Genomic DNA, 26974 nt, shown 5'->3' with positions numbered 1-26974 from the left:
TGTTATTATAACCTAACAACAATTCTTATAAGTCTCACTGAGACCATCTTGGTTCTGCCTTACCTTGTTCTCATTTTGCTACATCACAATTATTAATCAGTTATCATATGACTTTTTCCTCAGAACTACTTCAATACTTAATTTTCCTACTATTCTCCCTTTTCATAATTTTCCCTCATGCATTCCATCTTTAATGTATGCACAGTACACATATACAATTACAGTATGCAAATTACAATTATGTACTCACAAACTTAAGTAATCCGAAGGCAGTTCAGAATTTTTCTAATCTCTTAATTGAAATTAAAGAGAATTTTAAACTAAACATAAGGGAAAATATATTATAAAGAAATAAACTAACTTAATAAAAGGGTTAAAGTAATGTACAATCTATGGATTCACACTTAAAATGAGGATTACAAAAGTTTAACATCCACTCGATACAGAAATTAATTAATATTAAAGTATTTTTATCGAACTAACTTTATTTTCATTTAGTATGACAAGAGTATTTAGTTCGACTACTTATAATCAGCTCAAGAGATGTACAATTATTAAATAAAGTCTGTTGTGTATTTTCACTATTCCTTGTATTAATTTTTCCTGATTTTGATACAGACTTATAGGGAGTATTATACTATCTCTATGATAAACTATGTTGTAATGAAATAAACTAATTCAAGAAAACGTTTAAAACAACCTACAATCAGTAAATCAACCCTTAAAGATTAGAGTATAGAAATTTGTACACTAAGACAATATATCAAATCAATCATTATTAATAAATATTATCATTAAATTACTCCAACATATTGTTTTGCATGATGAAATGAATAATATATTTAGTTAAACTACTTATAATTAACCAAATAAATGTAAAATTTTAAAACTGTTTTTAGGAAATTTGCACCATTTCTTTGTTAACCAAACGTTTTTGCAAATGAAATTCCAGATTTAAAATGAGGTACTTACCAGTAACAATCAAACGTACTAAGGCATCTTCTAAGGGTTTTTTTTATTACCCACGCTTCCTTTTGTCACATGGAGTTTTCGACTATTTGTAGATGTAAATTTGAAATAATTTAGTTATTACTAAATAATATAAAAAACTAATTACATAATAATAAACTAGACTAAATAACAAAACTTTTGATATATAATTTATAACTAAATTTTTTAAAAAAACTATTAAAATTAATAAAAATTAGTCGACATGATGCAAACGCATGTCGACCATTCCATTTCCAGCGCCATCTTTGTTTTAAACTCCATCCAACGCCATCTGTGTTAATATTATTATGAATTCTTAATTATCATTTTTCATTTTGACTAAAACAAATAAATCCTTAAATTCTTGTTTATTAAATTTTATAACTAAAGGGCTTAAAAAGAAAAACTAAAACTAAAAATTTCAGGGATAATAATAATAATTATTATTATAATAATAATATATAATAATAATAATAATCAAAATAATAATAATAAATAATAATAATGGTAATAATAACGGTAATGAAATAATTTTTTTTCTTTAATTTTTTTTTATTTCTTTTCCTGCTTTTATTATTTTTTTAATTTAATTAAATTAAGTCACACGCAATCACTTATCAATTAATTAATTAATTAAAGAAACTAAAACAATAATGATAATAATAGTAACGAATGAATGATTGAATGATTGAATGAACGAATGAATGATTGGAAAAAAAAAAAACAAAAAAAAAAAATTTATTTATTTTCTATTTTTTCTTCTCTTCCCATTATCTTAATTAATTAAAAATAAATTTATCATTATTATTATTATTATTATTATTATTATTATTATTATTATTATTATTATTATCATCATACTTTTGCATGTGTCATTTTTATTTTAAAAAAAAGGAAAAAAAGGAAAAAAAAAAAAAAAGGAAAAATGAAAATAAGGAAATAATAAATGTATCTAAATAATAAAAAAATAAATTTTTTTTTTTTTTTTTAAATAGTATAATCTTGCTGGCATTTATTTATTTAATTTTTTGTTTTCATCATCATCATTATTATTACTATTATTATTAATGCATTATTTTATTTATTAAAAAAAAATTGTTGAGTTTTTTTTCTTTTTTTTTCTTTGGTAGAATTTTTTTTCCCCTACTCAAGCGACTAAAAAAAATTATAAGTATTAAAATTAAAAAAAGCGTTAATTTCTTTCTTATATAAATAATTCAATAATAATAATAATAATAATAATAATAATAATAATACAATTTCATCACTAAATTATAATAATACATAAATGTTAATATATAGTATAAAAAAAAAAAAAATACTAAAAAAAATAATAAATAAATCTCGCGTACAAATAATATATATATATATAAAGTTTCCGTTTGTATAAAAAGCTTATAGAAAAAAAAAAAAACAACAAAAACACTCGCCACGTGTAAAAAAAAAAATGATAATAATAATAATAATAATAATATTATTTAAAAAAAATGCAATTAAATCGATTTATAAATTAAAATTAATAAAAAATTATTATTAAAGTTTTTATTTAATATAAAAATATATATAAAAAATTAAATAAAATCATGTATACATATATATATATATATATATATATATATATATATATATATATATAACATGAATCGAGATCTAAAAAAAACTGTGAGAGAGAGAGAGAGAGAGAGAGCTTTTAAAGCTTGTTCGTCGAAATTTCCAGAAAAAAATAATAATAACGATAATAATGATAAAAGTACGTTTAGGCCGGACGTTTTACTTCAACATAAACAAATTTGATAGTAATGATGATAATAAATAAATAAATAATAAAAAAATATTAATAATAATTAATGTGGTCGCTTATTTAACTCGATTATTAATAATATATCGATTTATTATTATTATTATTATTATTATTATTATTATCGTTATTAATAAATATTATCATTATTATATATAGGGTAAATCGTTAAAAATTTTTCATTGAAAAATTCGTTAATGATTATTAATTTTATTTTTTTTTAGATTATTAAATTTTATGAGAGAGAGAGAGAGAGAACACAAGAAAAAGAGATCGACAAAACATTGAGAATTTATATATATAAATATGTGATTCATTAACGGTTTTTTTTTTTTTAAATTTCATTTTCGAATACTGTCGCGATTTGAACATGATTACAAAAATAAATAAAAAAAAAAATTCTCAATGTTTTTTTTTTTAGTAATAAAAGTAAGTAATCGCACGTTTTTTTTATTTTTAATTAATATTTCGTGTTTTAAAAAACTCGGTTAATTATATTTATATATAAATTACTCACGGAATTAAATAAATAAACGACGAGGAACTTGACACACATACGTTTTAAAATTAAAAAAAAAATAAAAATAAAAAGTTTAAAAACGATTCGAAATTTATTCGCGATCGAAATTCTTTATTTTAATGACGGTAACTTCGCTTCAAAAAAATAAAAAGATTAAAAAAAAAAAATTATTATTATTATTATTTACTAACTGAAAATATTAGTATTTGCAATCATTTCCGTCAATTCAACAATCCCAACAATTACGTGTTGACAGGGTAGGGGGAAGAGCGTCAAACGTCGCGAAACGGTTAATTTTGTCGACAACCTATAAATTAAATTTATTCAACTACGTGGCGACATTTTTCGCACTGACGTGTGCTCTCTAATTATTTATTTACATCGCGTTTCGATTGATTTATAACGTACTTTTCGACTAATAATAAATATTTGACTAAACGAAACGATTAATCGATTGATTAATTAACGACATTTTTCATTTCCATTACAGCGGAGTCTCCTTTTTCCAATGATATCCGTTTGATTTGTTGGATGAATTTAATTTGGAGTGATTAAATTTCGACACTTCTTGCCTCGTTTTTTGAATTCTCTCCGCCGCGCATTCCAATCCGTTTTTAACGTTCGACATCAGTCTGAGTGCGGGATTCGTCACGATGCCGTTTCTCTTGGGTTTGGAACTGTGAAAATAAAAAATTTTCATCAAATGGTACGTAATTAATTAATTTTAATTTAATATATAACTATAGCAATTGTAATTTGTAATAAAATTCTGACTCACCCAAGATGGCCGCCGGAATCGAATCTTGCATTTCCTAATATAATTCTCATATGTGTATCCCTGGCAAAATGCATATCAGCATTGGGTTGAGATTTTATTTCTTCGCACGGACTGTTAATATCGCTCAGAGGACTGTGAGGGGGTGAAGCGTATATGGGAGAAACATCTTCGCTTTCTAAAGGTGACAAAACTTTAGACAGAGGTCTCGTTTTATTGCTTCTCCTACACTGCTGAAGTTGTTGAGTGAATGATAAACAACCCTACCAAAAAAAAAAAAAAAAAAAAATTTAACAAAGTGAAAAAGATGAGTATATCATTCCAACCCATTTTGTCGATATTAAATGTAATTAGCAACCTGAGAATTATGAGTCGCAGAAGAGCTAGGTTCTTGTGAACTTTTAGTGCTATTTGTAAAATTGGAACTTGACTTAGAATGATTGGAACGATTACCTAAAGAAACGAGGGATTGTCGATGGACAGTAGACTCTGGAGATTCCACCGGTGAATATTTAGGAGCCGATGTAGCATCCACTATGGAGAATTTGAAAATTTATTATTGAAATTAACGATAATATATTATTCTTTGGGGGAAAAACGGTAATTTCTTTTTTTACCTTGAGGCACAATTAGTTGCTTAATTTCGTTTGCTAGGGGTTTATGTTTAATGTTAAAAGTATACTCTTCTAGTAATTTGACGACTCCGCCATGTCCACTTTTAGCTGCCACTTTAAAAGCATTTCTACCGCACCTGTCAGAATGAGATGGATCTGCTCCGTGTTGAAGTAAAGCTTTAACGCATGCTTCGTGACCTTCTTGAGCAGCAATACCTGATGAATTGGATGATTTAGTCGTATATAATAATAATAATAATTAAAATGAAAATAGTTTATATGACATTTTCTTCATTACCCAAAGCTGTGGCTCCTTGGTTGCAGGTGTGGTCGGGAGTTGCTCCGTGATCTAAAAGAATTTTGACGATAGGTGCATGACCCTGCCAACTAGCCGAATGTAAAGCAGTTCTATTTTCGTTATCGGTTGCATTTACATCAGCTCTACCAGAAGAAAGTAAAAGAGATACCATTTCAGCATGACCTTGCCACGCGCTAACGTGAACTGGTGTTCTTCCCTAAAATTAAAATTTCACAAATGAAAAATTTTAATTTTAAGAAATGTTACAAACTTTTAACAAAAAAAGCTCTACCTCAGAGTCTTTACTCTCTACATCCGCCTTTCCATGCTCTAAAATATACCTAGCCATTGGCAGTCTATTTTCCAATGCTAAAATATACAAAGTGCTCCTTCCATCCGCATCTTTAATATTAACATCTGCTCCATAATTTAATAAAATTCGGACTACATCGTAATGACCCTCTAGTGCGGCTAATCTAAAAGAATAAATAATTAATATATTAAATTTAATAATATTTTTTTTTTGTTTGCTTTTATTTTTTAGTGCACCTACTACCTACCTCAAAGCTGTCTTTCCATCGTGAGCTCTTTGATCCGGAGGAGCATTGTGTACTCTTAGTAAAGTTTCAACTAAAAGACCATGCCCTTCTTGAGCAGCTAACATTAAGGGACCTTTTCCATCGTTATCAGGCTCGTCGACTTTTGCTCCAGCCTCAAGAAGAGCTTCGCATACTTCAATATGACCTTCAAAAGTGGCGTAGTGTAGCGGTGTCCAACCCGAATTATCACGGTGTTGTTCATCCAAACCTAAAGAGTAAAAATCAAAGAAAAAGAAGAAGAAGAAGAAGAGAACTAAATTTAAAGACTTACTAAGTAATATTACCAACCTCTATCTAACAGCTGACGTACAACGTCTGTGTTTCCTTGAGCTGCAGCTATAGACAACACTGTTCTGCCTTCGTTATCTATACTATCGACGTAACAACCCCAAAAAAGAAGTAACTCTACGACGGATGAGTGTCCCATACTGGCAGCAGCCCACAAAGGAGTTCTACCAGAATTGTCTGAATGATCAACATCGGCTTCATATTCCAATAATAATTCGCAAACATCCCTAAACATATACATTTTGTTTTGTATGTATCAATACGTTTTTGATAAAACCTAAATTAAGTATAATTTATAAAAAATCATGCAAAATAATTACCTATGGCCTTCGAAAGCAGCAACTAAAAGTGGAGTCATACCATCTTTATCTTGGTGATCGACCGAAGCACCCTTTTCTAATAAAATATTTACAACTTTGGCGTAACCTTCGTTATTGGGAACGTACAAAGCGGCAACACTTAATGCCGTGCGACCATCAGCATCCTGATGATCTATTTCAGCTCCGTTGTCTAACAAATGTTCAACGATTTCGCTGTGACCCATGTAAGAAGCAGCTATTAATGCGGTTCTACCTTCATCGTCCGTTTGATTAACATTCGCTTTGTGGGCGACTAACACTAAATTAAATTTTGAAAATTAAATTAAACAAAAAAGGTAATTTTATACAAAAATAATTTTTTTTCACATTACATTCTACGATATCTTCGTGTCCGCCCCATGCAGCAGCCCTCAACGCAGTCCTTTGATCAGAATCAGCTACATCAACATCTGCGCCATGTTTTAACAATAATTCTACGACCGGCGTATGACCTCCCCAAGCAGCAGCCCGCAACGCAGTCCAACCTTCACAATCAGAATGATTGCAATCCGCACCGGCCGTAAGTAATACCTTAAACATTTTTTTTAAAGGTAATATGACTTTAACTGTATTTAATACAAATCATCAAAGATAAAAAAAAAAAAAAAAAAAATAAACGATTACCTCTATGACATCGAGGTACCCGTGACGCGCAGCCAAATTTAAAGCCGTCTGACCGTGACGATCCTCAACTTCCAAATTCGTTTCGGGATACGTTGATAATATTAGATTAAGTAAAGTTGCGTTTCCTTCTCCTGCTAAAGTATGTATCGTGGTTCGCCCAACCGAATCAACAGAACTTACATCGGCTTCTTTATTCCACGATGCAAGAAGTTCCTGAAGTTCTGTATTTGGACTAACATTCCTAGATACCTGTTCAGTATAAATATATTAATAAAACTTACAATTTCAGTCGGAAAAATATTTTTGTCGGAAAAATATTTTTGTCGGTAATAAATAATACCTGACTAGAAGCTACATCAATTCCATTATCTAACGAGGAAGACTTTTCATTTTTTTGAAGTGAATTACAATTCGATACTTTTGCTCCTGCTTCGGTCAAAATTTTTAAAACTTTAGGATCCTTTGGAACTTGTAACACTTCTAAAATATCTGACAAAAGGGGTTCTTTCAATCCTTCCGTTTCTCTTTTTCCAGAATTTTCTTCCGTGCTTTCTTTCGAGAAACCTTGAGCTTTGTCACTTTTTGAATGCCCTAAAGAAAATTCATTTTTTTTCTCGTGTTTAACTTCCATATTTTCAATATTCAGGGTAACGATTTCCATAATTTTTTTTTGAGATTCATCTTCCTCGCAATTTTCGTTTCGCAAAGCCGCCAACGATTTCTGAGTGATCTGAGATAAAAAACTAGTATTGAAAATTTCCGATTCTTCATTTAATGATTTTTCCAGTCCGTTAAGTAAAATATCAAGTTCTTCTTCCTTCGTCAATGGAATTTGATGTTTTGATTGCTCGGCACTCATTTTATCATCAAATACTGAAATACTTTCCGTCGTTTGTTCATTGCTCACCAATCCCAAAGTAGAAGTGTCTTCCGATTTTAAAAACCCGCTGTCTTGTGAACCTATGTTAAGAAAACTCGTTTCGCCAGTTTTCGACGGTGACTCGAGTGAAAATTTAAAATTTTGCTCGGTGAATTCTTTAAGAAAATCCGGCGATTTTTCAGACTCGAAAAAACCAGTTTCGTCTTTTTTAATAACTAAATCCAGGTTCGTTAATTTCTCTAATATTTCATTCGTTTCCGAAGCGATCGTTTTTTTCTCAGGTTTTTTCACATCAAAATCCAAATGATCGTAATCTTCGCTTATCCTTTTCTCCTTATCTAAATCCCTCCGTCCGTAAGGTTCGAATTGAAGCTCTTCGTAACATTCTGGAAGTTTTTCATAATGACAAGAAGATTGATTTTCCATCGGGACTAGGCTTTTTTTCAGACTGGAATGTTTTCTACTCTTGTATTTTTTTTTACCCTCGTTATTCGTATCGCTTTTGGGTAATTTAACTCTTTGGTCTTTTTTACTTAAACTACTCGTTCTTTTCCGCATAGAATCCGACGATTTCTTTTTCAATCCATTCTCCTTTTCGTAAATTTGTTGTACTATTTCTTCGCTCTTCTCTTGACCCAATAAACAATTTTCCACGTTGGCACCCGATTGTATTAGCCATAACACCAATATAGTGTTGTAATCGAAATTAAGAGTTTTTTCAATGAAATTAACAACACTTTCATCGGGTAATGGCATTCGGGTTAAATGCAAAGCAAAATTTTGTATGTCCTCCGGACTCAATTGTTTGGCTTTCAGCGAATACGACATGGCTAACATTCCATGACCGGCCTCTGCCGAGCACAAATATTTTTTTGTACAGTGTTTTGCATCCAATAACCATTCTCCGAAACTGTGATGAAAGAGTAAAATGGTTCCATCGCTGTTCAATCGAATAACTCTTCTTAAAAGGTGAAGACGCTTACTAAAGTCTTGCCTTGTAAGATTAGTGTTCGAAGTCCAGACGGCATTGAATAATTCCGAAATTGTCAGCAATTTTCGTGCTGCTAATATTACATTTAATAAAGGTTGAACCTGTGAATAATTAATTTTTTTTTTAAAATAATAACAATTCAATAATAATTCGATAAAAAATTCCATTAAAATTTTTTTTTACTTTGGAAAAATGTTTCCTATGAAATAATCTCTGACAAAGCCACAAATATAATCCGTTAATTGTACCGGGAATTTCGCGGATTTCTCTGAGAACGATAAAATTTTCCGATACGCCATCTAAAACTTTTTCCAGATAAAGAAAACATCCGTTTGATTTTATATGTAATTGATTTAACATTTCTGCTGTGTCGCGACTAATGTGCTTTCTTAACGATTCTTCGGAGTCAATACGTGCCAAAATATACTGCTGAACGTCCCTGACAACCTTAAAATGAAAGAAAGAAAGAAAGAAAAAAAAAAAAAATGCTCAATAAAATTCAAATTTATCATTCTTTACAAATAATTAAAATTTAAACGGGAATAATTAAAGTAATATTAATTTGATGACAACGACCTGCATAAATATAGTAAATGCAACAATAAAATTATGAGTCATAAAAAAAAAATAATAATAATAATTTTTAATGAATGACTCAGTTAGTTAATAAATGGTGTAAATGATATAATTGTGATTACTTGAGATTTTCTTAAATCATCCAAAGATAATTTTCTAAAACCTGTAAACATTCTAGATATATGTTTACTTTGTCTCCTCGCTGTGCAAACTAATAACAGCCATTGTGGAAATAAATGATGATGATTAGCTAATAATTCTGCTATTGTTTTACTGCCATTTCCACCAGATTTAATATCGTAACGTAATTGACTTCCGCCTACGAATAAAATTATTTATGATAAAATTTTAAAAATAGAAAATTATTTAAATTTTTTTCAAATTTTTTTTTTTTTCGCTCTATTTACTGGAATTTTGAATTTGATTTTCATCGATACTATCAATTAATAAAAACAAAGAATGCTTGGGAGGATCAATTTCTAAGAGAGGAAATAAAACACCCTTTTTAAAAGCCTCATCCGGATCGCGATCCAAAAAATCTGGTTTTAATGCATTTTGAATTTCTGGATCATGTCGAACCTGTAAATTTAATTAATAATATAATTAATTTAAAAATTTTACTGCTTTACATGTACAAAACAAGAGTATTGATAATAATAATAATATGACAGAGAAACACACTTTTTCAGCATACTGTTGAGAGAGTGTTTTACACGAAAGCGTGGGAGAAATTATTTCACTAGAAATTGGACTAGTAGGAAACTCGGAATTTTGACCAAGTATTTGCGACACTAAATTTCTGATAAAATCTGACACAGAAAGAGAAGAAATATTGTGAGCCTAAAAAATAATTTAAAAAAATAAAGCATTAGCATTATTTAGCTATTTGTAATTTTTTAATTTTTAAAAGTATTAATTTTTTTTTGATTTTACTTGACAGAAATGGTATGCTAGCAAACGTCTTCTAAGAGAACGCTGTTGACGTCCACCTCCACCACTACTTGGCCATACTATTTCGCTACAGAAAGATGTCTTTCCTGAACCAGGGCCTCCGACAATGAAAGCTCCACATGTTTTAGAAAGAGGTTGCTGTTCCAAACAATGTGCAAGTTTTAAAAAAGCCCATTCTCTACAGTAAAATTTCCTTCGATCTTGGGGGGTTCCAGCCATAATTAAACACTTTGTGTTTGAAAAATCTTATGATTTCTCATTATAATAAATTTTTTAAACATTTTGCTAAAAATAATAAAAAATGAACATTTAAACAGAGCTCCCTGAAAATTTAATTATTGTTTAAAAAACTCGATAAAATATATGTGATAAAACTTTTAAAAAATTGAAAGTAACTTATTAAAATAAAAAATATATATATATATATATATTATCATTATTTTCATAAATATCTGTAAAATATATTTGCTTTAATTTTATTTATTAATTATATTTGCCACTAAGTTTAATCATAATATTAGGTAAAGTAGTTCAGAGTAGTTCAAGGCTTACTTGTTTGTTAAAATCTAATTCCAATAAATTATAAAATTTAACCAAACCATTCACCAATTAAATCACAAAAATTTTATTTAAAATTATATCTTAAAACTTCTGTGATAACTTCAAAAAAAAAAAAAAAAAAAATGACATCATGGTATTAAATAATTTCAAATAATGGCAACTAAATGATGTTTATAAAACATGACTCATTATGAACCTTGACTTTAAAATAATAACAAACTGCCAATACCCAAATTAACTTTTATTTAATTTTTAAAAGCTTGAAAAAGGTATCATGTGCAGGAAAAAATTTTTAATAATGGTAAAGTTTTACAAAATAAAAAAAAAAAAAAAAAAAAAAACGCCCCAATCCAAATTAAGATTGATAATTTAAAATGTATGTAATATGACTTGACTTTTTAGTCAACGCTAATATTATGTATTAAATATTTTGTTTAACTACATAAATAAATTTATTTTTACAATATGAAAACTTTTAAATAAATAATAAATTTGAATAAATTTAAAAAAACAAAGTTTTTTTTTTTTTTTTTATTTAGCACTTACTGTGTTTTTAAACAAAATTACCGGTTTTGTGCAAAGTATAATATCTAGTAAACACTATTCACTAAGTTTAAAAAAATGAATATGAAGAAGAAACAATTTGAAATATTTAATGCATGAGTTTAAATTGTATTTTTAAAAGCACAAAATATTTTCTTTTTTTTTTTTTTTTTTTTTTTTTTTTTTTTAAAGAGAGCTTTTATAACCCACCAACATAGAAACAAAAGATTTCGATTTTTTATTAGGGCCACTTGGAATTAAATTTAACCAATGATATATTTTCACAGCCTTTTAAAGTAATTATTTATCATTAATTTCACATATTTTGTATACTTTATGAAATTACGTCAGATTAAGGTAGTGTTTACCAAAATCCTGATCCTTAGGAGTGATATTAGATGAAATTTCATTATATTTAGCTTTACCATTTTTATTTGAAGAACAGAAAACTAATTTTTTTTTTAAAAATGTCATCTGCTATGGAAAGTATCCTTTTTTTTAAAAAAATTTATAATTGTACAAATGCATTTTTTCAACGTATAGGTTTTTGACATTTCTTCTTCTTCATTGTATAAAACGAAAAAGGGATTTTTACTACAACATATTTTTTATAATAATAATTATTATATAAATTATAATTTTTTTTTATCGTGAAAAAAATGTTATTACGTAACTTATAACCAATTTCCCATTAATTATTCCAATTAATATTTAATAACATTTATTTTCAATGACATTTAATAAAATTTTTGTAATTTTGTCTAACATTGAATTAATATGGACATTTATTTAAAAAAAAAAAAAAAAAAAATGTGCCTGCCATTTTTTCATAAGTTTTTAATTCAAGTTGAACTAAACAAAATAACTAATGTTCCAATTCCAGTATTATTCTTAATTTGTTGTTTATAGAAAATTTGTTTAATCTTAAATTTGCATCGAAAGAATTAGAACGAAGTGCGAAAAGATGCGAAAAAGAAGAAAAAATTGAAAAAGCCAAAACTAAAAAGGCTATTCAAAAAGGTTTAATTTTGATTTATATATGTATATTATGCAGATTTGAATTGATTAAATTTTTAATTTTTTCTGAAACATTTTTTAGGTAACATGGAAGGAGCTAGAATTCATGCTGAAAATGCAATCAGACAAAAAAATCAAGGATTAAATTATCTGAGAATGAGTGCCAGAGTAGATGCTGTGGCAAGTAGAGTTCAAACAGCACTTACTACTAGAAGGGTAAAAAAAAAAATATTCAAATAGTAAATTTATTTTTTGTTTATATATTACATGCTTAAAAGCACAAGTATTTATTATGCACAGGTAACTCAATCTATGGCAGGAGTATGCAAAGCCATGGATCAAGCCATGAAGTCAATGAATTTAGAAAAAATATCTTCATTAATGGACAAATTTGAAACACAATTTGAAGATCTTGATGTTCAAAGTTCGGTTATGGAAAATGCTATGAGTCAAACCACGACTACCACAGTACCACAGAATGAGGTGGAAAATCTAATGCAACAAGTTGCCGATGAAGCAGGGTAAGTGCAGCCTAATAAGTAAATATGATTATAAACTTATTTACAAATTTACTTTAATTAATTCTTAATTTGCAGGTTGGAATTAAATATGGAATTACCAACCGGACCTCAAGGATCTGTTGGCCAATCAACTAAAGCATCTACAGAGCAAGATGAGTTAACACAACGTTTAGCTAGATTGAGGCAATAAAATTTTTTTACCACTTTTAGCCTTACAAAAGTTTTATAAATTTGCTTATATTGGCTTGCTAATGATGATTTCAAAAAACACAAAATGCTAGTTCAGTTGAAAGTTGAATGGAGGTATTTTTATATATCCATGTACATAAGAAGCTTGTTACTAAATTGTAATAAAAGTATTTGTTAAATTTTGTAATTCTCAATATTGTATTATTTTATATTTTTTAGCACAAAAAACTTTAAGCAAGAGTCTTTATTATAGTATTGTCATAATTTATTTCACCAGGGAAATATTTATTTTGTTAGAAATTATAAAATTTGATCCATTCAAATTTATTATCATTTTGTTATAATAAAAATTTTTTTTTTTTAATTCATCGTGAAAGTTGTCGATTGAAATTTTTGATTAATTTTTTTTAAAAATTATAAGTATTTAATTGATAATATTACATTTATATTTTTTACATTTTTAAAAATCTCATCTAATTATTATTTAAGCTAATGTTGTTGATAATTAAAGTTTTGTTTAATAAAAATTTATAATTTTTTTCAATTTTCAAATATATTTTCACTTTTTATTGTACTATAATATTATTCATTATTGTAATTTTTAATTTTCATTTTAATTCATATTTTTAGGAATAAGCAGAAAAAGGATTTTAAAAAATAAATGGAAATACCAGACTAAAAAAATTGATCATAAAAAATATTAAAAATTATTTTACTTATTTCTGAATTATTTTATAAAAAAAAAAAAAAAAACGAAGAATAATAAATAGCAGACGTCGTCGTCTAAGAATTTCTAATGCCACGTTAAAAAAGATAAAAACGTGCTCTTTAACTTATACCTAAATTTTATTAAATAATTTTAAAAAAACATGGCTAAATTGTGCCTGAGTAAGTACGGTACATTATTTAAAATTACTTTTTACCAATTAATGAAAAAAATTACAATTTCTCTTCAATGTCATTTAATTTATACTTTATAATTATTTTAATAACACATTTTAGAGAAACCCAGTAAGCGAGTATCTTGTAAAAGACGTTATAAAATTGAAAAAAAAGTTAGAGAACACAATAGAAAAAAAAGAAAAGAAGCTAAAAAAGCAGCTAATAAACGTAAGTTTTCATATTATAATCATTATATTAAATCTGCTTTTTTTTAAGTAATAATTTTTCTATTTCAGCTTCGAGAAAGTTAATTCATGTACCTAATATTTGCCCTTTCAAAGAGTCTATTTTAAATGATGTAGTAGAATACAAAGAACAAATTAAAGTTGAAAAAGATTTGATAAATGGAAATGTGAATAATAATAAAGACGCAGAAAAAATTACATTAAATGATTTGGTCGATCAAGCACAACTTAAAAATAACAATTTGGAGAGCTTAAAAAAAAATGGAGTAAATAATGGAGTGTCTCAAGAATCAATAAATAAACAACAAAAGAATTTTTTTAGTGAATTTCAAAAGGTATGTTTTTTTATTTTTTATTTACAGCCAGACATTTGCAAATTCATATCTACTGTGTTTTTGAAAAACTTAAAAATATTTTAGAATGAAATTTTATTGACATTTTGTTAGGTTGTCGCAGCTTCTGATGTTATATTAGAAGTTGTCGATGCCAGAGATCCGTTAGGCACTAGATGTCCAGCAGTAGAAAAATGTGTCAGAGAATCAAGTGATACAAAGCGACTAGTAGTTGTTTTAAACAAAGCAGGTAGCTTTGAATGCTCAAAGTTTTTTTTTTAAAATCGCATTTACTCAAAACACAAAAAAAAAAAATTAACAACGATTTTCAAATATTTCTTATTTAGATTTAGTGCCTTTAGAAATTCTTCAAAAATGGTTAAAATACTTTAGAAAATCAGTTCCATGCATTGCATTTAAAAGTTCAACTCAAATGCAAAAACACAAATTGGGAAGGAAAAAAATGATTAAAAAAAAAGAAATCAAAAGCGGAGGAGTTAGTGTTGGTGCAGAAAACTTAACATCTCTTTTAGCCAATTACACGAGGAATAAGGGAATAAAAACTTCAATCAGAGTCGGAGTTGTAGGTAAATAAAAAATTTTTTAAAAAATTAAAATATAAATTTTTTTTTAGTACTCTATGAAAATTTTCCCTTTTTTTTTTTACTTTCGCAGGCTTACCAAATGTTGGAAAAAGTAGTTTAATAAATACATTAAAAAGAAATCGTTCGTGTAAAGTGGGTGCTGTACCCGGAATCACGAGGTGTGTAAATAATCACATGATATAAATTAATTATTTTTATTAAATATTTTATATTATATTATTAATTTGTTCTGACTCGCTCACAAAATGTCACAGATCTCTTCAAGAAGTTCAGCTAGATTCTAAAATAAAACTTTTAGATTGTCCTGGATTGGCATTTGTGAGCACATCAGATCCACATGCTGCATTGAAAAATATAATTAAAACAAATGATTACACGGAAGCGGCGGAAATGGTTATAGCAAGAGTTCAAAAAGAAAAATTAATGAAATTATATTTAGTACAAGAATTTAATACGTGCGAAGAATTTTTGGCTTATTTATCTAAAAGATATGGACGTTATAAAAAAGGTGGCGTACCTGACATTCAAGCAGCGGCAAAAATTTTAGTCGACGATTGGAATAAGTAAAAACAATTTTTTAAACAAATTTCACAAGTATAATAACAATTAATTTTTGAGGTTTTCAATTCGTTATTTTTAAATTTTTAATCAGAGGTAAAATTGATTATTACGTTCAACCGCCGGAAGATGTGGAAAATCACGAAATCAGTTCTGCCATAATTACAAAAAACGAAGAAGTTGGAGAATTTAATCTCGAGGAATACGATCAAAAATTATTTGAGGCAAAAGAGATTATTATGGATGTGGATATGAAACAAACGATGGATAATCCAACGAAAAGTATAAATGATAAAAAAAAAAATTTAACGGTAAAAATTTTTGATTTAAAAAAAAAAAAATGTTAATTTTAAAAAATTTTTATTCTTTTAGGTGAAAATTTATTCGTGACATTATCGCAAAAGAAAAAAAAGAAAAATAAAAAAAAAAATAAAGGGGGTAAAGAAGAACCGGATAAAAAATTACAATCTATTTTTCAAATGGAAGGAAATCAAAGATTGAATAAAATTAAAAAATTAAATTATAAAAAAATGAAAAAGCAAAAAGCGCGAGAAAGTAAGTTTAAAGTTTGTAGGACAAAAAAATATAAAAAAATAAAACAAAATAAAAATAAACTTTGTATGTTTTCAGATAAAAAATTGAAGGTGAAGAATGAATAATTGAATTACACATATGTTTAAAAAAAAAAAAAAAAAAACCGTTACGTTACGTTCAAATAATATATAGTCATCATTTGAATTGAACATATTTTAATTTTATTATTACTTTTTTTTTGTTTCTATTTAATCGTCGTCAATAATTACTTCATCTTAATAATAATAATAAAAATAATAATAATAAATAAAAAAACATTTTTAAAAAAAACCGACACCCTTATACGATTTATACGTTAACAAAAAAATAAAAATCTAACCCCATATTATTAACAATATAATATTTAATATTTAACTCGTACAAAATTGTGATGAATACAAAAAAAAAAAATTAATAAAACTAAAATACAGTTTAACAATTGTTTTTAACTTGAAAAATTACTGAGCCCTGTTAGTATTATTATTTTGTAGAAATAATATCCGCGAATATATATATATATATTTAAAATGTTAGTTTTTTTTAAAAATATATTTCTGTGCGCGTTCGTTTTTATTTAAGTTTGAAGTTTTTTCAAAAGACTACTTATTTCTTCGTCGCATTTTGCATCCTTAAACAACAACAACAACAAATAAATAAATTTTCGTTTTTTATTATATTTGATAGTAAAAAAAAAAAAAAAAAATTAGATATTAATTAGACTTACGAAATCGTTTTTCGATTCAACTTTCCAAGAAGCCTTTAACCAATCGAGTGCTTCTGCCACGTCATTATCAAGTAAATAACATTTGGCCAAAAGAAATTTAATTTCCTTGCACGGTTTAGGACTTAGAGAATCAGCTAATTTTAATTCTGAAATTACATCGCTTACACCAAATTCGGAAAATTCATTTTTCAATCTATTATCAGTTAGACCCTAAAAAAAAAAAAAAAAAAAAAAACGTATTTCTTACGTTTTAGAGAACGTTTTGGTTTTAACGGTTTTTTAAAAAAAAAAAAAACATATACAAACTCACATACCTCGTATTTAAATTTCGCTAATGAATAATGTAATAAATAATCATTTTTTCTTTCAAACAAAACGAGATTCGCATGTTTTAAAAATTCACTTCCTTTTTCTTTCTTTTCAGATATTGGTAAATATTGATATTCCATGAAAATTAATAAAGCATACCATTTATGAGCATCCAAGTTGAAAAATTCAAGTTTTATCGCTTCTGATGCATGTTGTAAACCTAAATTGAAATTTTTTTTTGTTATTTACAATAGAACAGGGGAGGTCCAAGGGAAGGTCGATGATGATCAAATAAAGGCCATAATTGTTAATGATCTGCATAGTTCGACAAGGGACATTGCAAAGAAGCAAAATGCGTCACATAATGTCTGCGAGTACCAAAAGAACCATAATGCATAACTTTGGTGAGATTACAAAGGCATAGTCTACTTTGAGCTGCTGCTGCTGCTGCCACGAAATGAGACCATAAATTCAGAGGTTTACATTCGACAAAATTAAATAATGCCATCCAAGAAACGGGAGTTAGCAAATAGCAAAGGAATTGTCTTTCACCACGATAATGCCAGGCCCTCCCCATCTTTAGCCACTGGACAAAAACTACTGGAACTAGACTGAAATGTTTTGCCTCACCCTCCTGTTATAGTCGCTGCTTAGCTCAAAGTGAGTATAATTTGTTCCAAAATGACAAAGAGGTCAAAACTGCATTGGAGCAGTAAAAATAAAGAGTTTTATGAAAAAATGAAAATGATACAACCTGAAAAATGGCAAAAGGTTATTGATAATAATAATGTACATAATATAATAGATGAAAATAATTTTAAAATAATTAATAAAAAATTCATTTTTGCCAACTCGATAAATAAAAAACTTGAAATATGTGGGGGGAACTGTTCTAATTACAAAAAAAAAATTAAAAATTTTCTCAAAATACATTTTGAATACATTACCTGAAATGATAAAATTTTTTTTCAATTCAATATCGGTTTGAGATTTTGCTATCAATTGATATCCTTTAGCAAGTCTCCATAAAACATTTGGATTTTTTAAAGAGCTGGTTTTCAGTTCTTTCAAAAGATTCAATGCCATCTTTTGACTATGGCCATCTTTCTCGAATAAATCATCAACTTCCTTAAATAGTTCATTTAAATCATTATGACTAAAGAAAAAATTTTTTTAAATTTTTTTATTATAGAACATAAACTTTTATTTTTTTAAAATTATTTAAATTTATGACTTATCGTGGCATGGTTTACCTGTCTCCTTTGCATTCTGATGGATTTGTAAGTTCCTCAGTTTTTGATTTTTCAGGTTTAGAGGATGATTCATAAGAATCAAATGATTTTTTCATTTCATCTGTCTTATTCGAATCACATGGACTAGAATTCCAGTCTGACTTTTTATTACCTTTTGATATACCACTAGAAAAAATAATTTATTTCCAATATAATTATTGTGCTCTTTGTTACAATAGGTATATAATATTAAAAAAGTCTTTTTCACTTAAAAACACAAGCCCAGACCTTTTTTTTTTTTTTTTATTTACATTCAATTTATAAGTACAGAGTAATTATTAAATTTTTTTTTCGTATTTTTTTTAAATAGAAGTAAAAGTCATTTCAAGTAATGATTGATTATAAGTCAGACATTAAAAGTGAATCGAGTTCATATGAAATATAAAAAAATTATCTTACTTAAAATTTTTTGAAAGATTTAAATCAGTTATTGAACTTGAATTACTAATTGCTTCATTTGTATTGTTTTGCCTCCGTGTTTGAATCCAATTAATCAAGTAACTTCCACCTGCAATTACAGCGCCTATTCCAAAGCTAATGGCAGCTTTTTTACCAAAAGATGACTTTTCATCAGACATACTGGATCAGTTAAAACTAGATATTTATAAAAATAATACCTATAAAATAAAAAAAATTAAAATTTTTTTTTTCTTAATATATGAATTCTATGTAAAATGTTTATTTAAAATATAATTTTAAACCTTAGTAACAATAATTTAAAGCTTTATCATATTTCATAACAAAAAAGAACTTTATAATTCATTTAATTACAGAAATAAAATTTTTTAAATTTTTTCCTTCAGCTTCATTCAATTTAATTTTAACTTTGTAACGTTATTAGGAAATGAAGTAATAAAAACTTACTGAATTATATAACGGCGATAACATAAGAAATCAGTTTGGTTTCCAATAAAGATGGAGAAATTATTTAAAATCGTGGAACTAAGGTTTTTTAAAATCGCTATTGACACGCTTTACCTCGAAGCGATTGAAATCTAAAATAGTACTTTCTACTTTTTTACTTTTAAAATAATCAATAAAATGAGCAATTTAAAAAAAAAATATATATATATATTATTGTAATTTTAATATATATATATAATATTAATTTTAAGAATATATATATAAAAAGGAAGGTTAAAAGTCTTAAAATTAAAAAAAAAAATTTTTTTTATAAAGCAAATAAATATCAAAGGAAAATAAGTCAAAAAAAAAAAAAATGTAACAAGAAATTTATAAACAGTGAAAATATATTTAAAATATTCTTAAAAATTATATTTATTAAAAAATTAATTTAAATTTCAAGATATTAAAATTATTTTACGTAGAAACAAAACTTAAATGTTTTATTGTAAAAATTAAATGTGCACACAACTAAAGTATGCTTTAATTACATAAGGAAAATAAATGTAACAATTATTTTTAAAAATAACGTCTAATTCTAGACGGCAAATATAATGTTCACAACATTAGTTACTAGAATAAAAAAGATTTGAAATAAATGTAAAACAATATAAGAAACCGATTTAAATAATATGAAATATGTCAAAATATTTAGATACAAAATAGAAAAGGAAAAATGCGAAAGCAAGTTTTGTAAAAATGTCGACCCAATACATTCTGAAAAAAAAAAAAAATTCATAATTAATATTTGTCTTTCGTATAAAATAATATAAATATTGTGATTCTTGTTACATTTTAAGATGTCGTCTGGCCGCTGGTAATGTTTCAGGGGCTTCATTAAGAATGTAAGCTCTAGCTGCAAGTATACAACTTTTAAAATATTCTTCAACATCAAGACCCAAACCATCTACCTTGTAACGCTCTCTTTCCTTAGGATTCATTATAGATCTTGCATAATAAACATGAGTATTCATAAATTGCCATTGGTTATTTGCATAATACTCAAAAACTTCAAAACCTTTCGTTATTCTTTTTTGCACTCGACACATGCTAAAATGTAAAAAAAAAAGAAATTAAACAAAAAAAAAAAAAGTCACAGTTAATTTTATCAATGTCGTGACTCGTCATTTTACATTGGTTTATATCCTAAAAAGAATAACAATGTATCTATAATGTAAGCAGGAATGTAATGAAATAATACAACGCATATATTATGAAACAATTTCGATTTTTTCATTGATCCTCCCGGATACCAAACGACTCCGTTTAATGGAATTTCTTCCGTGATTTTTCTACCAAGAAGAATAAGTTCTTCCCATGAAATTCTAATTTCTTCACTCGAAGTAAAATGAAAGTAACGCCGATTGTAATCCCTAAAATAAATTATATTGAAATGAATAATAATTAAAATAACTTATTAATCACGAGTACCTTTATTTTAAAATTAATAACAAATCATACTTATTGGAAATAAAATTCCAAGTAACAACCAATATACCGTTAACTGCAATGTCAACGGGAAGATAGTCTGCATATCCTTCTTGTTTACAATACATTGTTCTTATAACTCCTTTTCCCGCACCAATCAAGAGTCCAGTCGGACCGTTAATGTTATCCGTCCATCCCGGCAAAGGTTCCTTCCATATAGGCACAACTTAAAAATAAAATAAAAATTGAATGTATAATTTTTTTTTCTAGGTTCAAAATTTATAAAAAACTTTTACGTACCTATTGATGGTCTTGAAATTACCGCTGGGAATGGAGGATCCGATTCAATAGCTTCAACAATGATTCCTTCGGAAAGATTTTTAGTGAATGCATATGTATTTGGACATTTACCCAACACTCTATTAAAGGTAAACAAAAAAATTTTTTATTTTAAAAAAATGTTTACTTAATAAATTTTGTTAAATTAACCGTTTTTTGCAAATAATTAAATAATTTACTTTTTTGTCAAGCTTTCAGCAACATCATCATCCATCCATTCCATTGTTTTAATAAGATCATGAGGATTACAATGAGGAGGATAACTTTTCTCTTCTAAAACTTTTTGTTCCAAATGACAGTAAGCTGTTGACATGTGATGGAAAAGCTACAAAAACAATGGTAAAAATTTTTTCTCAGATGGGTATTTTTTATTAGTACTCAAAGGCTTATTATTCATACAAAAACCTTTATTGAATACCTCAAGATTTTTCATTTGTTTAGCAAGTTCCAAAACAAGTTTTGTTCCTCTTGTGTTCAATAGCACAGCTTTTTTTAAAGGTTCATCAAATCTGATTGTAGCAGCCAAATGAAATACTATATTGACCTCATCGATTAAAAGCTTTCGATCGGATTCGGTCAATCCCAAATCGGGAAGAGATACATCACCACCGATGTAAGCGATTTTCCTTTTTATTTTTTCTTCCCCGTGTATTTCTTTCACTTTGTCGAAAAGCTAAAAAAACAAAAAAAAAGGAAAAATTATTTATTCAATAATAAGAGGACGTTAATTTAACAGACTTAAATATCATACCGGTGACTCAAAAATTTTTTGCAATCTGTCTTTGGGATCAACTCCTTTTTTATTTCTTAGCAAAAGATACATTTTCTTCAAGCCACAACAATTTCTTAAAATTTTTTCCACCAATACTTTTCCCATAAAACCAGTTCCCCCGGTGATAAAAATAGTTTTCCCATTGAAAACATCAGCAATCCGGTCTGGAAGGTCTTCAATATTAACCCCTTCATATCTTTTTTGGTATTCTTTTTCAAAGGCACTTTCACCTAAAATTAAAAAATTCAAAATAATTTTTTTAATAAATTAAACTTTAGATTTTTGCAAAAAAATTTCTACCTTTTAACTTTTAAATGAAATTTATTTTTATTAATTAAATCTATATTTTAAGGTACAAGTATATACTTATATATAAAATTAAAAATTTACAATACTTAAATTCAATAAATTTTAAAATTTTTAACTTGTATAAATCATGGTAGAAATTTTATTTTTTAACTAAATAAATTTTAATTTATTATTATGATGCTGATTAAAAATAATTTGATTCAAATAGATTTCTAGAAATTTTAAAATATAACCATAGACGAGGTTTCATTAAATATTTTTACAATTGACGAATGAGTAACTTACCATTTCCCATTGCGTTCCCGTTTTTTTAATTATGTAAAAAGTTACTAAAAACAAATTTTTCACTTTATTAGAGAGAAAAAAAAAGACGACGAAAATCCAGCAATTATCAGATGCAGATCAAAAATTATTTTTCAAAAAATCAATCATGAATACGTTACAAAATTAAATCTGTTTCGAACGTGGTAGGAAATTTTATGGCGGGTTTTCATAGAGTAAGAAAAAAAGGGAGAAGGAGTTCAACAAAGAGGGGATTTGAATAATGAAGTTTTAACGGTAAGCAAATTTATAAATTTTTTTTTTTTTTCTCCATAAATTTTATACGTTATTCTTTTAAAATTTCACGAGATAAAGGCTGTTTAAAAAGAAAATTATATAATTTATTAATTTTTATGCCGGGATTTATGAGTATTTAAAATAGAAACCGATTTGTTTGAGGCCATTTTCATAAAACTATTTAGAAAAATGCTTAAAGGCGAATGGTAACTAATTAATATTTTGTGAGCGAAAAAAACCCTTTTGCACATTTATTATTACGATAAAATTTCTTCCAAGAATTTTTAATACATTTTGACCTTGACTATTTTTGCTGACTTATAAATAAATTATCGGACATTCCGATCAGATAATTTTTATCTTTATTAAATTTCATTTACTTTTTGCTCTTTATCTCTCACTGAAAATAATTAAAAAAAGCAACGAAGCCGCCATTTTGTTTTTAATTATTTGCACGTACGACATGACTGGCTTCACAAAAGTAGGGATTTGATTATTTTAAAGGTGTTAAATGATTTTTTCACGCACTTTTCAACCTCAAAAATGAAATTATGCAAATATAGAAATCAGAAATTACAATTTTATGAAACTATGATAAACGTTCGCGTACATAAAACTTATAATTTAATGTTTTTCATGCAGAGCCCATTGATTGTAAAAAAAAAAAGAAAAAAGGTAACGAAATCGAAAAGTGAAATTAAAAAAAAGAAAAGAAAAATTAATTAAACAAGTGCTAAACAATAACTGTAATACTTCCTAGTTGTCATGACTGTAATAAAATTCATGTGTTTATATTATTATTTAAAACTTTTAAATATTCATTTACAATTAAACATTTATTGTTATATATATACATATGAACATGGCTATAAATAAGAATTTTCTTTTTTTTTTTTTGTAGGGCGACAGTTAATTTAAGGAAAAAAAATTATTGATACGAGGTCAAATAAGAGAAAATACTCTAAGATTATGCTGATGAAATCTACAGCTGATGATGACTTTGCTAATAAGTATGAATATATTTACTTATTTAAAACTACTATAAACTACTATAAACTATTTAAAATTAAGAAGTTTAATAATTTGTAATATTTTTTTTTTTCACGCATCGATTATTATTGAATCATTTAGAAAACAATTACTTTTTAATAATTGTTAATCCCTTAATTTTTTCTAAATTTCAATGCCTAAACAATGTCTTTTGATCAATATTATATAAATGCAAGTGTTTTAATGTTTAATATTATAAAAACAATCTAAAGTATATGTTCGGCAGAAAAAAAAAATTCCAAAACTTATATTAAAAGAGTCTTTTTGAAATATGTTAAAATGAAAACATAAATTATGTATTTAAAAAAAAAAATTAATGAAAAGTTATTAATAATTATAAATAAATGCAAACAATAACAATCAAAGTTTTGGTTTCTGCATCTGATAATGGTTAATAACTAAATTCCTACTTACTAAAACCCCAAACAAACTAATTACACTAATTTTTAAAAAATATGAATATATTAATTGTATTTTTTTTGAAATTATTTTTTATTGATAATATATGTATGCTATTAGTTACACTAAAAAAATATTAAATTTAAGGTTTGTCTCACAACCAATGACAACAATCACAAGACTAAATTTAATATAATCTGATGAAGATGGGTTGAGTGGATGTTTCAGCCTTAGAATGGGGATTCAAATTATAACCAATCATTTTACTTTCTCCCCGTTTTAAAGGTATGATAGAATCACGTACTTGTAATCGAAACGGTCATTTGAAGGACAATTTTTTCACGTCCGTGTTCTAATAGATATTTTTGTGGGTGTTTAAAATTAAAAAAAATTTTAATTTAACATGTACAGATATTTACAATTATTAAACATTAATGACACCCGCAATTATTTTTTTTTATAAAAATTATTAATGATAATTATATTTAATACGATTTTAATTTTATTTCAGGCAAAGAAATGACAGAATTATAGAAAGATGATCAATTTTTCAACGATCAACGAGAGGGTGAAAAGTGTGTAAAGGCGATTGGAAAAGGAATTATGTGAAAAATGAAATTTTTAAAATGACATCATATGATTAAATAAGTAAGAAAATAAAGTAATCACTTGTTGATTGACTAATTGAAGACACACAAAGTTAAGGAATGGAATCAAAGGTATCTCTCACTTTCACTTTTTTAATAATTCAAATTGTGTATTATTGTTGGTAGAGAGCAGATACATAAAAGTAATTTAAAAAAAAAAAATGGAAAAGATTAGACAGTAACCTTCATTTATTTTCTAAATATTTTATATAAAAACAACATACACGACCATCCTTATATTTTTTAGGTTTAAAATTTTTTTTTTTTTCGGTTAAACGACGACGACATTAGGAGGATTCTAAAGAAAATCACTAATTAGTTACGTAATCCATCAATCAATTTGTGGGTTTTGAGTACCTTCTAATCATCGTGAATGTTTTGGAGTTGACAATTTGTGCTCATTTTTTTGTGCAAACATTATTCATAGGTGTTTAAACCCGAGGCAATTCTTAACACCATTAAAATTTATGTTTGAGGAACGCACAAAAGTTTTTTGTAATAAATATATATATATATATATATATATATATATTCAGTAAGTATACCGAAAAAGAAATTATATTCCAAACAAGCTTTATTAAATAAGATCATTATTTGTTACCATTAAATAAGGATGTAATAACAAAAAGTGTTTGAAACCGGATTTAAATTCTGTTGTTGAATTTGAAAAACTTTTTAAAAAAATCAACTTTGTGCATCGGTATTTGATGACATAGCAACTTGTTTTTTTTTTTTTTTTTTTTTTTTTTTTTAAACAAGATGAAATAATGATAGTTTAATAAAAAAGAGTCTAATTAGATTATGTTTTAAAAAATTGACCAACATTTTTCAATTATAAATTTCAAAAGGTTTTTTAAAAATGGATATGAACATATTATAAAAATAAAAATGGCGACGTCGATACGGTGTTATGCAACTTGAAGTCGCAACCATTGTATTTTTATATAATTTATCGCCACGTCGTAAATTATTCTACAAAATTTACGTTAAATTTAAAAAAAAAAAAAATTCTAAAGTTAACAGGAAGAAGTTTTATTATGGAGAACTAATAAAAATTATTGTTTAATTATTAGGGGTTTCACATATATATATTGTTTTACTTATATTATTTTATTCCTTAATATAATTTTTTTTTTATTATTTTCAGAGGACAAAGAATAATTTTTAAGAGCAAGAGAAAATAGTAATAAAATGAATGACAATCGGCGAACGTGTCAACGAAAGAATGAAATATTTATTAATAAATGTAAGTAATAATTACATAAATTCAAACGAAACTCCATTAGTACAAAATTTAACGACCGTTAATTATAATATTTAAATACGAAAAAAAAAAAAAAAAATACGTTAACAATGACATGGAACACCATCTATTGTTAGTAAAGTTAACTAATTATAAATACTGCTTTCAATGTCGGGAGATACTTGAGTAGTACTTTAAAAAGACTTTTCAACTTTCTTTTTATTTCATCAAACTGTTAGAAACTACTAATAAACTAGTTAGTTGGTTAGTTAGTTAGAAACTAAAAGCTACGGGAAAAACCGAATTTAAATGTAAAGTTAGGAGTGGTTTAATGATTCCAAGGACAACTCAACATGCATTATATAACATTTTTATTTTTATTACAGAAAATATTTTTTTTTTTTTTTATTATAAAAAAGGGCATATAATGGTACGCAAAGTTCATAAAAATTATTCTTTTATCATGTATTAATTTAAAATAATAATTGAATTGAAAAATAGACATGAACGCACCCCCACACACATACATACACATACACAATTATTTAATATCATATTATCACAATCGAAAATGTACAAACGTTTAGTAAAACTAAAAGTAGTAGTAATAGTAGTGGTGGTAGTAGTAGTAGTAGTAGTGGTGGTGGTGGTGGTAGTAGTAGTAGTAGTGGTGGTGGTGGTAGTAGTAGTAGTGGTAGTAGTAGTAGTAGTA

General features: G+C 26.4%; 5 protein-coding genes across 5 annotated transcripts; 2 read left to right on the top strand and 3 right to left on the bottom strand.

Annotated features, from left to right (window-relative positions):
• Window positions 1-3792: 3792 nt before the first annotated feature.
• Window positions 3793-10482, bottom strand: Phum_PHUM288780 (ankyrin repeat-containing protein, putative; the record flags this gene model as incomplete). Its single annotated transcript, XM_002426954.1, has 17 exons — window positions 3793-3985; window positions 4087-4346; window positions 4442-4617; window positions 4701-4913; window positions 4996-5212; window positions 5288-5471; window positions 5556-5802; window positions 5883-6109; window positions 6203-6500; window positions 6574-6772; window positions 6866-7114; window positions 7206-8837; window positions 8920-9183; window positions 9435-9631; window positions 9720-9875; window positions 10053-10152; window positions 10246-10482. The coding sequence occupies 17 exons, from the start codon at window positions 10480-10482 to the stop codon at window positions 3793-3795; spliced, it is 5049 nt and encodes a 1682-aa protein (XP_002426999.1).
• Window positions 10483-11834: 1352 nt separating this feature from the next.
• Window positions 11835-13095, top strand: Phum_PHUM288770 (Charged multivesicular body protein 1B, putative; the record flags this gene model as incomplete). The annotated part of the gene is made up of 5 exons (XM_002426953.1): window positions 11835-11910; window positions 12277-12387; window positions 12467-12600; window positions 12685-12905; window positions 12981-13095. 5 exons carry the CDS (start codon window positions 11835-11837, stop codon window positions 13093-13095), a joined length of 657 nt encoding a protein of 218 aa, XP_002426998.1.
• Window positions 13096-13963: 868 nt separating this feature from the next.
• Window positions 13964-16375, top strand: Phum_PHUM288760 (GTP-binding protein-invertebrate, putative; the record flags this gene model as incomplete). The annotated part of the gene is made up of 10 exons (XM_002426952.1): window positions 13964-13982; window positions 14097-14204; window positions 14273-14556; window positions 14668-14803; window positions 14901-15140; window positions 15229-15316; window positions 15413-15721; window positions 15811-16058; window positions 16089-16271; window positions 16347-16375. The coding sequence occupies 10 exons, from the start codon at window positions 13964-13966 to the stop codon at window positions 16373-16375; spliced, it is 1644 nt and encodes a 547-aa protein (XP_002426997.1).
• A 488-nt stretch (window positions 16376-16863) lies between these two features.
• Window positions 16864-19192, bottom strand: Phum_PHUM288750 (uncharacterized protein; the record flags this gene model as incomplete). Its single annotated transcript, XM_002426951.1, has 6 exons — window positions 16864-16917; window positions 17014-17223; window positions 17328-17542; window positions 18270-18478; window positions 18576-18740; window positions 19014-19192. 6 exons carry the CDS (start codon window positions 19190-19192, stop codon window positions 16864-16866), a joined length of 1032 nt encoding a protein of 343 aa, XP_002426996.1.
• Window positions 19193-20140: 948 nt separating this feature from the next.
• Phum_PHUM288740 (uncharacterized protein) lies at window positions 20141-22660 on the bottom strand (the record flags this gene model as incomplete). Its single annotated transcript, XM_002426950.1, has 9 exons — window positions 20141-20234; window positions 20310-20567; window positions 20651-20890; window positions 20979-21171; window positions 21246-21364; window positions 21464-21609; window positions 21703-21957; window positions 22036-22286; window positions 22651-22660. The coding sequence occupies 9 exons, from the start codon at window positions 22658-22660 to the stop codon at window positions 20141-20143; spliced, it is 1566 nt and encodes a 521-aa protein (XP_002426995.1).
• Window positions 22661-26974: the final 4314 nt, after the last annotated feature.

The sequence above is a fragment of the Pediculus humanus genome, genomic scaffold (assembly GCF_000006295.1).
Source record: "Pediculus humanus corporis 1103172107667 genomic scaffold, whole genome shotgun sequence".
NCBI lineage: Eukaryota > Metazoa > Arthropoda > Insecta > Psocodea > Pediculidae > Pediculus > Pediculus humanus.
This window is presented reverse-complemented; position numbering and strand designations above follow the sequence as displayed.